General features: G+C 38.9%; 1 protein-coding gene across 1 annotated transcript in view; it reads left to right on the top strand.

The window, feature by feature from the left end:
• RALYL (RALY RNA binding protein-like) overlaps positions 1–12,842 on the top strand; it is a 106,729-nt gene that overhangs the window by 26,816 nt on the left and 67,071 nt on the right. The window contains exon 2 of the mRNA XM_010006407.1: positions 7,399–7,474. Coding sequence (XP_010004709.1) covers positions 7,399–7,474 — 76 coding nt within the window. The remainder of the gene's footprint in view (positions 1–7,398; positions 7,475–12,842) is intronic.

Below are 12,842 nucleotides of genomic sequence, written 5' to 3' on the forward strand. Positions count from 1 at the left end.
CCACAAAGGCACATTGCTGGCTCATGGTCATCCTCCTGTCTACCAGGACCCCCAGGTCCCTTGACCTGAAGTCAAGTCTGAATCTCTTGTATCTCCAAAAGAGACCAGCATGGATCCATAGAGGTTCCAAAGAGAAACTGGCGCTAAAGAGGAGTGGAGACACTTGCCACAAAAAGGTCTTCCTTCCCATGGGAAGTCCTTCACAAGACATGTTTTCTTCTCCTTGTAATAATTTCTCCTGCAGTCCAGTGCTCCAACAACCTCCCAGAATGATTCCTACCCCATCACAGTATATAATCTTTCAAGTGCCAGTGGAGAAGAAGTTTGTGAGGTTTCAGCCACAGCCTCCTCAGTCTCAGAGTAGTCCATGGGCTGTCTTCAAGAGGCCACAAAATTAGCATCCCTCCCCTTCTCCAGGCAGGATGTGCAGGCCATGGACAACTGTGGGACCAGGAAGGTCTGCAAGCAGACAAAACCAAGGCAGGACAATGTTCGAAGTTAGCTGTGAAACACACCAGCATACATTCTGCAGCTAAGTGAGAGTTTTCTTTCTCCTGGAATCTGAAGGAATGTTTTGTGATGGGTGTACAGACAGGGCAGGATTTCCCCTTTTAGTTGTCTCCTGTCCTCACACCAACCCACTTCCCTGAGGAACAAAAAGAGACTTTCCAGCAAGAAAATACCTGACACTTCTGTTACTGAATGGTATTAAGAATGATAGCTTATATAATCCTATACCCTCATTTCATTTTAGCAGTATTTAATGAAAGAAGAGATGGTTGAACAAAGCAATTTCATGTACTATTCACCAAGCAGCTCTTTCTGTATGGAGCATTAACAATAACTGTCATCTCTGAAAAAAAAAAAAAAAAAAGTTTCCAATTACTTCAGTTTGAAGAGAAAATCCAAATGCAGCCGAGTGCCCGACAAGCAAATTATTTTTAATATAATTATGCAAACGGAAAATGTGAGACAGAGACCTTAATTTAATATTTTACTAGCCTTGAAAGTTAATTTGTGTTCAATTTTCAAGGAACTTTATTCTTTGCAGCTGTGCAATTTGAGCATAGAATTGAGCAGAACTGAGAACTGTCCACTTTTTTCACATTTTAGTGCTAGAGACAAGGGAGATGACAAGTAACTAATGTAACATATAAAGAAAAAAGGAAGTCTATGATATAAAAAATGTCATAGGACTTCCTTAAAATACCTTTAGTATGAAGCAGGGAGATTTATAGGACCAGTAGATGGAAGAGTGTAAAAGGTAGATATATTAGCTTTAGCTTTACTGGTGTTCACTTACCCTATAAATCACATCACTAGAGGCTTTCTCTAATTCCCATCAGCTTCTTACTCTTTCTCTTCTGTACCATATACTTTAGGTCATATGAAGAAGGAAAAAATACATCCTGATCTGCCTACATCCATATCTCTGGATATAGATTGTACATCTATTATGTGAATTATTTTCTGTACATTAATTTTACTTACCACTTCTTCTGTTAAATTTTGGTCTAAAGAAAAGTTGGTCTTGAAGTGCACAACGACCCCCTTTTTCATCCAAAACTTTAAATCAAGCAGCTGGGAGATTTTTCAAGAAACATCTCAATTTCTGCAACAATCCACAAGAATGGGTAGAAGATCACAGAATCACAGAATATTAGGGGCTGGAAGGTACCCCTTGAGATCGTCTAGTCCAAATCCCCTGCTAGAGCAGGACCCCCTAGAGCAGATTACACAGGAACACATCCAGGCGGGTTCTGAATATCTCCAGGGATGGAGATTCCACAGTCTCCCTGGGCAGCCTGTTCCAGTGTTCTGTTACCCTCAGAGTAAATGAGTATTTTCTTATATTTAGGTTAAATCTTCTGTTTATCAGTTTGTGACCATTACCCCTTGTTCTGTCACTGGACACCTCTGAGAAGAGTCCGGTCCCATCCTTTTGACACCCACCCTTTTGATATTTATAAGCATTAATGAGATCCCATCCCCCGTTAACCTCCTTTTCTCTAATCTGAACAGATCCATCTTTCTCAGCCTTTCTTCATATGCTAGGGGCTCCAATCACTTAATCATCTTGTTGGCCCTGGGCAGGACTCTCTCGAGGAGTTTCTTGTCCTTCTTGAACTGGGGAGCCCAGAGCTGCACACAGTACTCCAAATAAGGTATCACTAGGGCACAATAGAAGGGAAGGATAACCTCCCTTGACCTCTTGGCCACACCCTTTTCAATACACCCCAGAATGGCATTAGCCTTCTTGGCTGTGAGGGCTCATTGTTGTCTCATGGTCAGCCTGTTGTCCCCTATGACTCACAAGTCTTTTTCCCTAGAGATGCTTACCAGCAGGTCATCCTCTAATTTGTACTGGTGCATGGAGTTTTTCTTTCCCAGATGCAAGACTCTACACTTGCCCTTATCGAACTTCATTAAGTTTCTTCCTGTCCAACTCCAGCCTGTCCAGGTCATGCTGGATGGCAGCACAACCTTCTGGCATGTTGACCAATCCACCTAACTTTGTATCATCTGCAAACTTGCTCAGTGTACATTCTGTCCCTTCATCTCAGTCTTCAATTAATATATTGAACAGAACTGGATCTAAAACTGGCTCTTGAGGGACACCACTAGTCACTGGCCTCCAGCTGGACTCAACCCCACTGACCTCAACTTTCTGGGCTGTCTCCTTCATCCAGTTCTGAATCCATCTCACTACTCACTCATCCAAGTGTGGTTGTAAGGATGCCTTGGGAGATACTGTTGAAAACTTTGGTGAGGTCAAGGTAGACCATGTCAACTGTCCTCCCCTCATCTATCTATCTAGTTATGTCATCATAAAAGACTATCAGATTGGTCAAGCATGACTTCCCCTTTGTGAATCCATGCTAACTACTCTTCTCCTCAACATGCTTTGACATGGCATCAACAATAAGCTGTTCCATCACCTTTCCAGGGATGGGAGTGATGCTGGCTTTCCTCCAGTACTCAGATAACTCTCACGTTCTCCAGGAGTGTTCAAAGATGATGGAGGGTGGCCCATCAAAGGCTTCTGCCAACTCCCTCAGCACCCATGGGTGCATTTAGCTGTTGAACCTACCAAGGCCGTAAGGTTTTCTTAGCTCCAAGTCTTGGTTCCTAATCTTATTGTTGTGGATCCCACACTCAAAAGCCACATTAGTAATACTTAATTATAGGTATTTTAAACCCTTCTCTCTCACTGGGTGTTACACTGGAAAGCAGAGTGGCCACAAATAAGATGTCAGTTCTCTGCTTTTGTACAGAAATTGCACAGAGGAGTACTTGTTAACTGGGACTAAAAGTCATGCCAGAAAACAATCTAGCAAACAAAATGCAAGAGAAAACTGAGTACAAGAGCCTGGGAAAGGCATTATTTCATTTTATAGTATAGATATAGGCTGAGAAACACATACTGGTTTTGCAGCAAAAAGCTTCCAAATCCCAGTTGGCATTTGTTTTTGTGAACCAAAGTGGTTGAATGGTTTTGGGTTTTATTTTAGTCTTTTCAATAAAACTTTTTTAATAATCTAAAGAGCATGTGTACTGAGAAGTACAGAAATACTTCTAGACCATGAATACGTTTAGGTGTCATTGCTTACACTTGTGAAGTTTGTTTAAAGGCAACTGTTTTCTTCGGGACCAGGTTCTCAGATTGAATCGGTGGTGAACCTATGAGCAAAGTTTTAAAGCTAGCTGATTCTGCCTCTCTAAAAATGGGAGTCTCCTTGATCATTACTGCCTACAGCAGGTAGGCAGGCAGTAGTAGCAAGGGGTGAGGTGATAGGAGAAAAGTAGATCATGCTGTATTGAGTTGCTCTTCCATAAAAATTTGGGTAGCCACTGAATGCAATAAAGTCTCTCTCTAAATGGTTTGTTGTTTGGGGTTTTTTTTTAAGACTTTTTTTTCTCATTAATTGCTAGTAACTTTTCAGTATAATTAGAAATAAAAATACTATGTTTGAAATTAGCTATATTCTGCTGATGACAAACAACCTTGAATGAAATCTGGATCTTGTACCTTAACTAACCTCAGCTGTGCTAACAGGAATAGACAGAACTGAAGATTAATTTCTTTTAAGAAATAAAGTAATCCTGTTTGATTTTGAAAGCACAGGGAGAGCAGGCTGCTGCATTTCAGTATGTTTTTTTTCTGCACAGTCACTTTTGAATTCATAGAGATTCCTTCATATTTTTAATTTCATTGTTGAATTTATCTTAAATTTGAAGTCAAATTGAACATTTATAGTACATGAGCAGAGAAAATAACATGAGAGTCCCTGGGCTGCTCATTTTCCACACAGAATCACTGTGAATGTCTGTGTCTTTTGTCAGGTTGTCTGGTTCATATTCATGTGCAAGTGCAGTAGCTAATGTTGCATCAAAAATGTGTGATACCTCTCTGCATTCCATGAGGTGGAATCCTTAGCAAAGGTAAATCTCTGCTGCAGCCAACAAATGTATTTGACAAACAGTTTATGACCTAGTAGATGTAAGTGTCTGCCGTGAAACTAATGATGGATGAAGCAAGACAAGTTATCTCACAAGATTTCCAGTTGGGCTAAAAATGATCTACCCTGTGAAATGTTGTCAAGTTAATTTCTAATCTTAGTTAGAAAACTGAGGTTGGAGTAGATAGTGCTGAAAAATAATGTCATGAAAATCTGTTGTAACGTTTCAAACCATTTCCTATATCCATTCTTAACTTACTACATAAGGTGCATAGGGAGTTGCAGAGCTATTCAATCACTTTCGTATTAACAGAAAAACCCCATGTGCACAGCTTTTCTTTGAACTACTGCCTGTGTTAAAGAGAAATTCTGGCTATTACTGTCTATATAACATCATTCACCCTTGTTTGTTTGGTTTTTTTGCCAGTACATTTAGAGATTTATTTAAGTGCGAGGGACTTTTAACTGATCCTGAGCAGCTTTACAGATGAATTTTCTTGCAACCTTACCTTTCTGACAGCATTTGATTAAAATGAAGGGAATACATAACAAACAGCCCTTAGTCTTCTACACTGCTTGTCTTTGTTAAAAGTGGGTGCTGTAGAGCTGCAAATGTGGATCTGCAAGAATAGTCATCAAGATAGTACTGATCTGTTCCAGAAGGATGTCAGAAAGTTTTTAAAGTCCTTTTATGTTCATATGCCTAAGAATAGTGACCTGGGCTGTAGCTCTAAGAGAATAACAGATGAAAGACATGAAAAATATGTGAAGATTAATCCCACAGCCTGAGGTATTTTCCAAGAACAGATTCTAATTCTATTTTTTCCCTAAAATCTGACCTAGTTGCAGTAGGAGATAGTGCAAGTCAATACAGTCAATGACCTTAAAGCTGACATAAGAAAATAACGTGAAAAGGTCTAATTATTGTAAAGGCCACAGGATAAAATATTCATTTTAATTTCCAGGAGCCAATGGAAATGCAGCACAGCTATGAAAATTCCTTGGTGGCTTTCAGGCATGTTTGATGTTTGCTTTATTGGGTCAACAGTAGTAAAATTTATATTTATTTAAAATTTCTTTAAATAAGTGAATTGTAGCTGAATTTTTAACAACGAAGGAAGGGGAAGATTAATATATATTTAATAGAGCACTTGCTTAAAATTAAGGGTAGGAAAGCATTTCAAGGAGGTATGAAAACTGTCTCCAATATTCATCCAGTTTCAGAACGATACAAGAAATGTAGTAAGCTATGGACAACTATTACTTAAGAGTAATACAGCTCCTACAAAAGAAACTACAATCAGATCTAATTCCAAAATGCTTTAAAAGGAGAAAAAATTACCCAAAAGTGTATTTTAAATGGAATAGTTATACACAAAAAATTTTCATTTTAGGACCTTGTATAATTTAAATTGACAGAGTTTTTTAGCTCAAAATATCAAATTTAAATGGAAAATATATTAAAAATTATTTAAAATGTTGGAAGCATGACATTTCCAATGGAAAAATCTTTTATGTCATGAAATCTCAGGGATACATATTTTCAATGTTTCTCACTGGTAAAAAAATAAAATCAGATGGATTTTTTTTTTTCCACTTTGTGTGAAATAAAAGTATTCAGTCAGTAAGTCTCAGGTTTTTACTGCCACTTTTGACATCAAAAGTAGCAGAAATAAAAATGTTCAGCATTTTGCACCTTAGCTTTCTATTTCTGTTTTCCCCCCATTCCATTCAATTTCAGGTTTAACAGATTTTACCAAGAGCGTGTGCTTCCTTGAAAATCTCGCTCATTCGGTGATTCCGCAGTAAATGGAATACATTGGCTTTTGACAGCAATTTTACACTGAAATAACTGTGTTGATTTTTGTTATATGTTACCCTTTTGTACATTAGTGAAACTGAGGAGAGACTCAACTGCAGCAGGATTCAGATGGCCTGGAATTTGCTCCCTAATCAGAAGTTTTACTTTATCCATGCGATTTGCTGTAATATCACCATTCACAGGGTGGGTGGGCAGAGCTTTTAAATATAGATTTGTATTTGTATAGACAGCTTCATAAGCTCATATCAGGTACTCTCTCTAAGAGGGCCTGGTTTTGCCTATGGGCAACTGCTAGTAGCAATCAAAATGATGGTCATGTATTTTCTGGTATGTCTTCAAGCATGATTCAAAAGAAGGTGGTAACTTGAAATCCAGCATGACTAATGTCTATATAGGCTTCATTTATTTTTGAATTTCAAGGATAAATGCACAGACCTAATATAAGTAAACTTTTAATAAGTATGCACAGGATTTCTAGTGCTGTTGAGAATTTTAAATGCCTGCCTAAGATAAAGCATGGGCAAAACTAGTGTTTTTCTTTCCATATTCAATTTTTAGAGCCAATGTGTTTTTATAGTCAGAACCAAAAATAAATAAATAAATATATGAAAGGATTTGAGGTAGGAAACAGGTACTCTCATTTGCTTTTGAAAACTCTGTTTTGAGCAGACAGTGAAGTGGTAGTTAAAGACATGGTGCATTTCTCTAGATTCTAAAGGGGAACTTTCTAGAACCATTATAGCCCGCCACAACAGAATTTTACTTGCTATCATAATTTGTCTCTAAATCTAAGTTACTATTTAAGTTTCCTTCTGTAATAGAAATACGTTGTTGGCTTCAATCCCATGAGTGGAAACTCATGTTTGTTTAAAAAAATGTAATTTCTCTCTCTTTCAAATAACTGACATTTTCCCTCGGAAGCTCATGCATTAGTGGAAGAATTTTAAAGAGAATTTTATATTGTCAGCTCCAAAGTGGTAAAAACTAAATAGATGTTTTATATATGGTGTCTATTTTCGCTGTCTATTACTTATTTTCAATGTCTTGCAGGTGCCTTTGCTAACTCACTCTGATTTCCAAAACTTTGCCTTACTAATATCAAATACTTGCTTTCAGACATCAACATGGCAGGAGAACCAAAACCATATAGACCAAAACCTGGCAACAAGCGGCCACTTTCAGCACTTTATAGGTAAGTGAGTTTTCATCTGAAATTATTACAACTCAATTTTTATTAGAAAAATGATAGTAACCGGAAATGTATCTACTAATGTCACTCTGACCCATGAACAAGACAAAGGAAGGGGCTGCAGTTTTAAACTGTAAGAGATATTACACATGAAGTCTTGCTATACTAAAAAGCTATTTGAAGACATGTTTGACACTGACACTCTTTTATGATGAAGTAGCAATGCAATTGCTTTGCACAGGTTTTGTTACAGGGATGCTGACATCACTTGGGGTTGTGCTTGGTAAACAGTAAGTGCTCTCAGACCCCACTCAAGTGCTCAGTCTGGAATTTAATCTTTGAATTTAAATATGTTATGCATTAAAAATGGATCTATTTATTTGTTCATGCATTGCTAATTTAAATTTCCCTCCATACCTCTTGTTATTTTTTCTGAAGTGAAAATGCAAGTGCAGCAGAAGAGAAGCAGAGTTTATGCTCACATAAAAATGTAATGTTTAACAAAATCATAATCAAGTTCACAATAAAATTATAAAACTGTCATTTACTAAACCTAGCAACAAAAAGACCAGTCTAGTGACGTGTGAGGTGTTTATTAATGTCTCCACTTATAGTCCTACAATCAATGAATTTTTTGTTCTTTTTTTTAAAAAAAAAAATGGGTGAAATTTCAGTTTTTCATCCTTATGATTTATTTCTTGGCTATGTTCTTGTTCTAGTGACTTTTTTACTTGCAGGGTTCGTAAAATAAGTAATAATTTCAGAGCAACAGAACTGATTTCTCATTGAGTTACATGTCAAGGGTGAGAACCAACTTCTAACAAGACTGCGCTTCTTCCTGAAGTGTTTAGGAGAGCACCAATAGTGTCTTTCTTCTATTCACAGTAGACTGTTTTTCATATGGCTTGTACAAACCTGAAGAGCCCCCTACCTTTTTTACAAACTCCATTATGTGTAGTGAAGCATTCCAGGTTGTTAGGGGGATTGACAGACGTATAAGCATGCATTTCTGCTCAATAAAAGTACTACAGAATTTGTGCTCCAGATCCATGAGAGTAATTAGGGTTGATTTCTTCTGTGGCTGAAATGCAAATAGACTGGCTCTGTTGGTGACACTTTAGCAGGACTTTTTCAAACCTGATCTGGTCTGAAAGCTTCAGCTGGAAATTCAAGGCTGGGATCTCAAAATGAGGCATTCAGGAGCATTTTAGATCTGAGCCTGCATTCTACATAATAATAATAATGTGAAGTTTTACCATACAGTTGCCTTGAGCTGATGTGATACAGGTATTATTTTTAGAGCAGAGAACATTTTTGGAGGGATATTCTGTATCATATAACATTATGAGCAGAAATAAAAGCTAGGGAGGTTTTTCCTTCCTAAGTAGCTGTTGCTTGGAGACTGCCTGGGCTGCTTGTAGGAGGTGGAAAGTAATTGCCTTTGCTTCACTTTTTTTTTTTCCCCTCCTTCCTTCCCTTATTTATCTTAGCCCATGTATTTTTATTATTTTTTTTTTCCACTTCTTCTCTTCCTATTCCTGGGAACAACAGTGAGGGGTGACATAGTGACTGCGTGAGTTCTTAGCTGATGGCCAGGGTCAACCCACAACATGGAGAAAGTGAAGAGGGAAGTGGTTACTTCAGGTTTGATTTTGACTGAGAGAGGCATTGGTTAAAAATTTAGTTCTTGCCAAACATCACTGTGAAAAGGGAGAACTGAGAGCTGTAGAAATAGGATAAAGGATTTCAGAAAGGACAGACTTCAATGACCTCAGAGGACTGGTAAGTAGGATCTTCTGGGAAAAAAATTTAGGGACAAAAGGAGTGCAGAAAATCTTGCACCGACTGTGCTTAACAGAAAATTCTGCTAAAGCAGAAGTAGAATAAAGGAATAATATGACAGCATGAAATTTCTTTAATATCTTTTAAAGTAAAAAGAAATCATACAAAATGTGGATTCAAACCCCTATGACTGGAAATCAGTAGAAAAGAGGAGAAGAGTCATCCAACAGGGCATCGGAAAGATTAAGACACATGAAGTTATAAAAGGCAACAAAAAAAAGCTTGTCATTAGAGTAGCTTTCTCTGCTCTTTTGTATTGCCATTACTTAGCAAAAAACGAGACCAGATAGTAGATGATACAGAAAAAAAAGCTTTAGAAAAATAGATTACTTGACCAGCTATTTTAAAGAATCAATTTTAATGAGAGAGTGTGGACTAAAACAATTGGTTAACCAGTATTTGAATAAGTGAATTCAATGGAAAAGGTATGAGATTCACTCCAGGGTGTTCAAAGGACTAGCTGAATCTCTGTGTGGACTATTAGTTACTGCTTTCAAAAACTTAAGAAGGTCAAATAAGGTAGAAAAGCAGTGGGTATGGACAGGCATTATACCTATTTTTAAGAAGAGGAGGACAGAGAAAATTATCTATTCAGCCCAGCGTTGATTCCCAGAAATGTACTAGAACAAATTACTAAACAATCAATTTACCAACACCTAGAGAATAAGAAGATGGTAAAAAATCCATGGTAGAATTATTGGGAGCAAATTATGTTGAAGCAATATAACTTCCTTCTTTGAAAAGGCAGTCAATTTAGTGGATAAAGAAGAAACAGTAGATGTGCTATATGGTCATTTAAACAAGCTTTGACACTTGCCACATGTGGTGTTTTCATAAGCATGTTCAGGAAGTTTGGCTTGAAGAAAGTGTTCTAAGGTAGACATTCAATGGGTCAGAAAAACAATGTCTGTGTACAACATAGTAGTAAGGATAAAAACTATTGTTTGTTCAGTCTCGTTTGTTAGAGATTTTTAGGCCTGATGTGATGCCCATCCACAAGAAAGGTCGGAAGGAGGATACAGGGAACTACAGGCCTGTCAGCCTGACCTTGGTACCAGGAAAGAGCATGGAGAGGCTCATCTTGAGTGAGCTTACATGGCAAGTGCAGGAAAACCAGGCGATCAGGCCAGGCCAGCACGGGTTTATGAAAGGGAGGTCTATCTTGACCAACGTGATGTCCTTCTATGACCATGTGACCCACCTATTAGATGAGGGGAAAGCTGTGGATATTGTCTGCCTGGAGATTCGTAAGGCCTCTGACACCATCTCGCACAGCATTCTCCTGAAGAAGCTGGCAAATCATGGCATAGACAAGTGTACTCTTCACTTGGTAAAAAAGTGGTTGGATGCCAGACCCAGAGAGTTGTGGTAAACAGGGTCAAATCTAGTTGGTAGCCGGTCACCAGTGGTGTCCCTCAGAGCTCAGTTTTGGGGTCAATTTTGTTCAAGGTCAATTGAATGATGCTGAATAAGGCCAAGTGTCGGGTCCTGCATTTTGGTCACAACCCCAGGCAATGCTACAGGCTTGGGAAAGAGCAGCTGGAAAGCTGGCCCAGGGGAAACTCAGGGTGCTGGTTGACAGCCAGCTTAACATGGACCAGCAATGTGCCCAGGTGGCCAACAAGGCCAACAGCATCCTGGCCTGCATCAGGAATAGTGTGACCAGAATCAGTAGGGAAGTGATTGTCCCCTTGTACTTAACACTGGTAAGCCCACACCTTGAGTACTGTGTTCAGTTTTGGGCCCCTAACTGTAAGAAGGACACTGAGGTGCAAGAGTGTGTTCAGAGGAGAGCTACCAAGTTGGTGAAAAAATAAGGAGTGGCTGAGGGAACTGAGTCATTTAGTCTGAAGAAAAGGAGTCTGAGGGGAAGCCTCATCACCCTCTGCAACTGCGTCCAATTCTGGGCTCCCCAGAGAAACAGGAAACTACTAGAGAGAGTCCAGTGGAGCGCAACAAAGATGACTGGGGATCTGGAGCATATGTCTTATGAGGAGAGGCTGAGAGACCTGGGAAATTTTAGCCTTGAGAAGAGAAGGCTGAAGGGAGACCTAATTAATGCCTGCAAGTACCTAAAGGGTGTGTGCAAGGAGGGTGGAGCCAGACTCCTTTCCGTATTTCCCAGTGACAGGACAAGGAGCAACAGGCACAAGCTGGAACACAGGAAGTTCCATTTAAATATGAGGAAAAACTTCTTCACGGTGAGGGTGACAGAGCCCTGGAACAGGCTGCCCAGGGAGCTTGTGAGAAGAGGAGGCAGTAAAGCTGATTGATTTCTAAGGATCAGCTCCTTTATGTAAAAAATGGTTCATCCTAATGAACAATAAATCAAGCAAAAGCAGTAGGTGACCTGTGTGGATGAACAAGAAGCTCCTGAAAACAAACAAACAAGCAACAACAAAAACAATCTAACAGCTACAAACCCAAACAAACAAACAAAAAAACAACAACATAAAAAAATGGCATTAAAAAGTGGAAGTATCAACAGGTGACCTGGGAGTTATATGGAAACATTGTCTAGGCATTCAGGGACAGTGTTAGAGCACTATGAGAGCAGGTCAGTGTCACTGAGAAGCAACTTGATCCACAATAAAAGAACCTCCATTTTGGATTGGGCCTTTAAAATATTTGGAGAACAGCAAGGTTTAGGCTTTGCTTCAGAAGGTTGCTAAACACACTAACTTTAAGCGCACTCACTGAAAAATTACAGATATGCTTAGGGTAGTGCTCAGGGATCGGCTAAAATCTAACATAACTGTTATCTTCAGCAGCATTCCTCCTGATTTGCATTGCTATTCAGTATGTGAGGGAAGGCCTAAATCCCAGAAGGTTCAAAACTGTTGTGAATTTCCTTTTTTAGCATAGCACTTCTGCAGACAGCCAAATGCCTGACAAATCTGCATCTGAAAATTATTTTGCATCTTGCTTTTGGGTTTAGCCTCAAGCAGAAGTTAATTTTACTGGCTAATCTTCATTTCTTTGAAGAACAAGGTGCGGATTAAAGGTGCTGACACAAATGTGTTAATGCAGTCTTTGGGAGCATTGTTGCAGTAAAATAAAGGATCACAATTTGTCTTAAAAAGACAAAGTGGTGTTTTGATCAGTATTTCACTAAAGCACTTCTATGTCTGCATCTGAAAGTCCATTTATTGTTGTTTTTTTCTCTGGGTTTATGCTCCAACATACCAAAATAGAATCCAGGGCAAATACTTTGATGGGCCAGCATTCTGTTTATCTAAATCATAAGATAATATTCTATCAGTCAAGCACTGAATTGTATGAGGTGTTAAATGCATGGTCTGAAAGCTTTTACTCTGTTTCGGAGGTCTTCGCTGGGGTTATTTAAAAAAGGACAAGGCTCTCCTAGTTCTTAACTCTGGAGGTTGTTAATGGCTCCTCAGGTTGTTAATGGTTGCTTCAGGAACAGGCCCAAGCCCCAGGCCAGGCAGGGCAGGGCAGCTAGTAGCTTGCCTTGCCTCAAGATGGGCTCAACATGTCCTGTCTGTACAGGTGTTGGCATGGGGGTCAG

The sequence above is a fragment of the Chaetura pelagica genome, unplaced genomic scaffold, assembly GCF_000747805.2.
Source record: "Chaetura pelagica isolate M959 unplaced genomic scaffold, ChaPel_1.0 scaffold76, whole genome shotgun sequence".
NCBI classification, from domain to species: Eukaryota; Metazoa; Chordata; class Aves; order Apodiformes; family Apodidae; genus Chaetura; species Chaetura pelagica.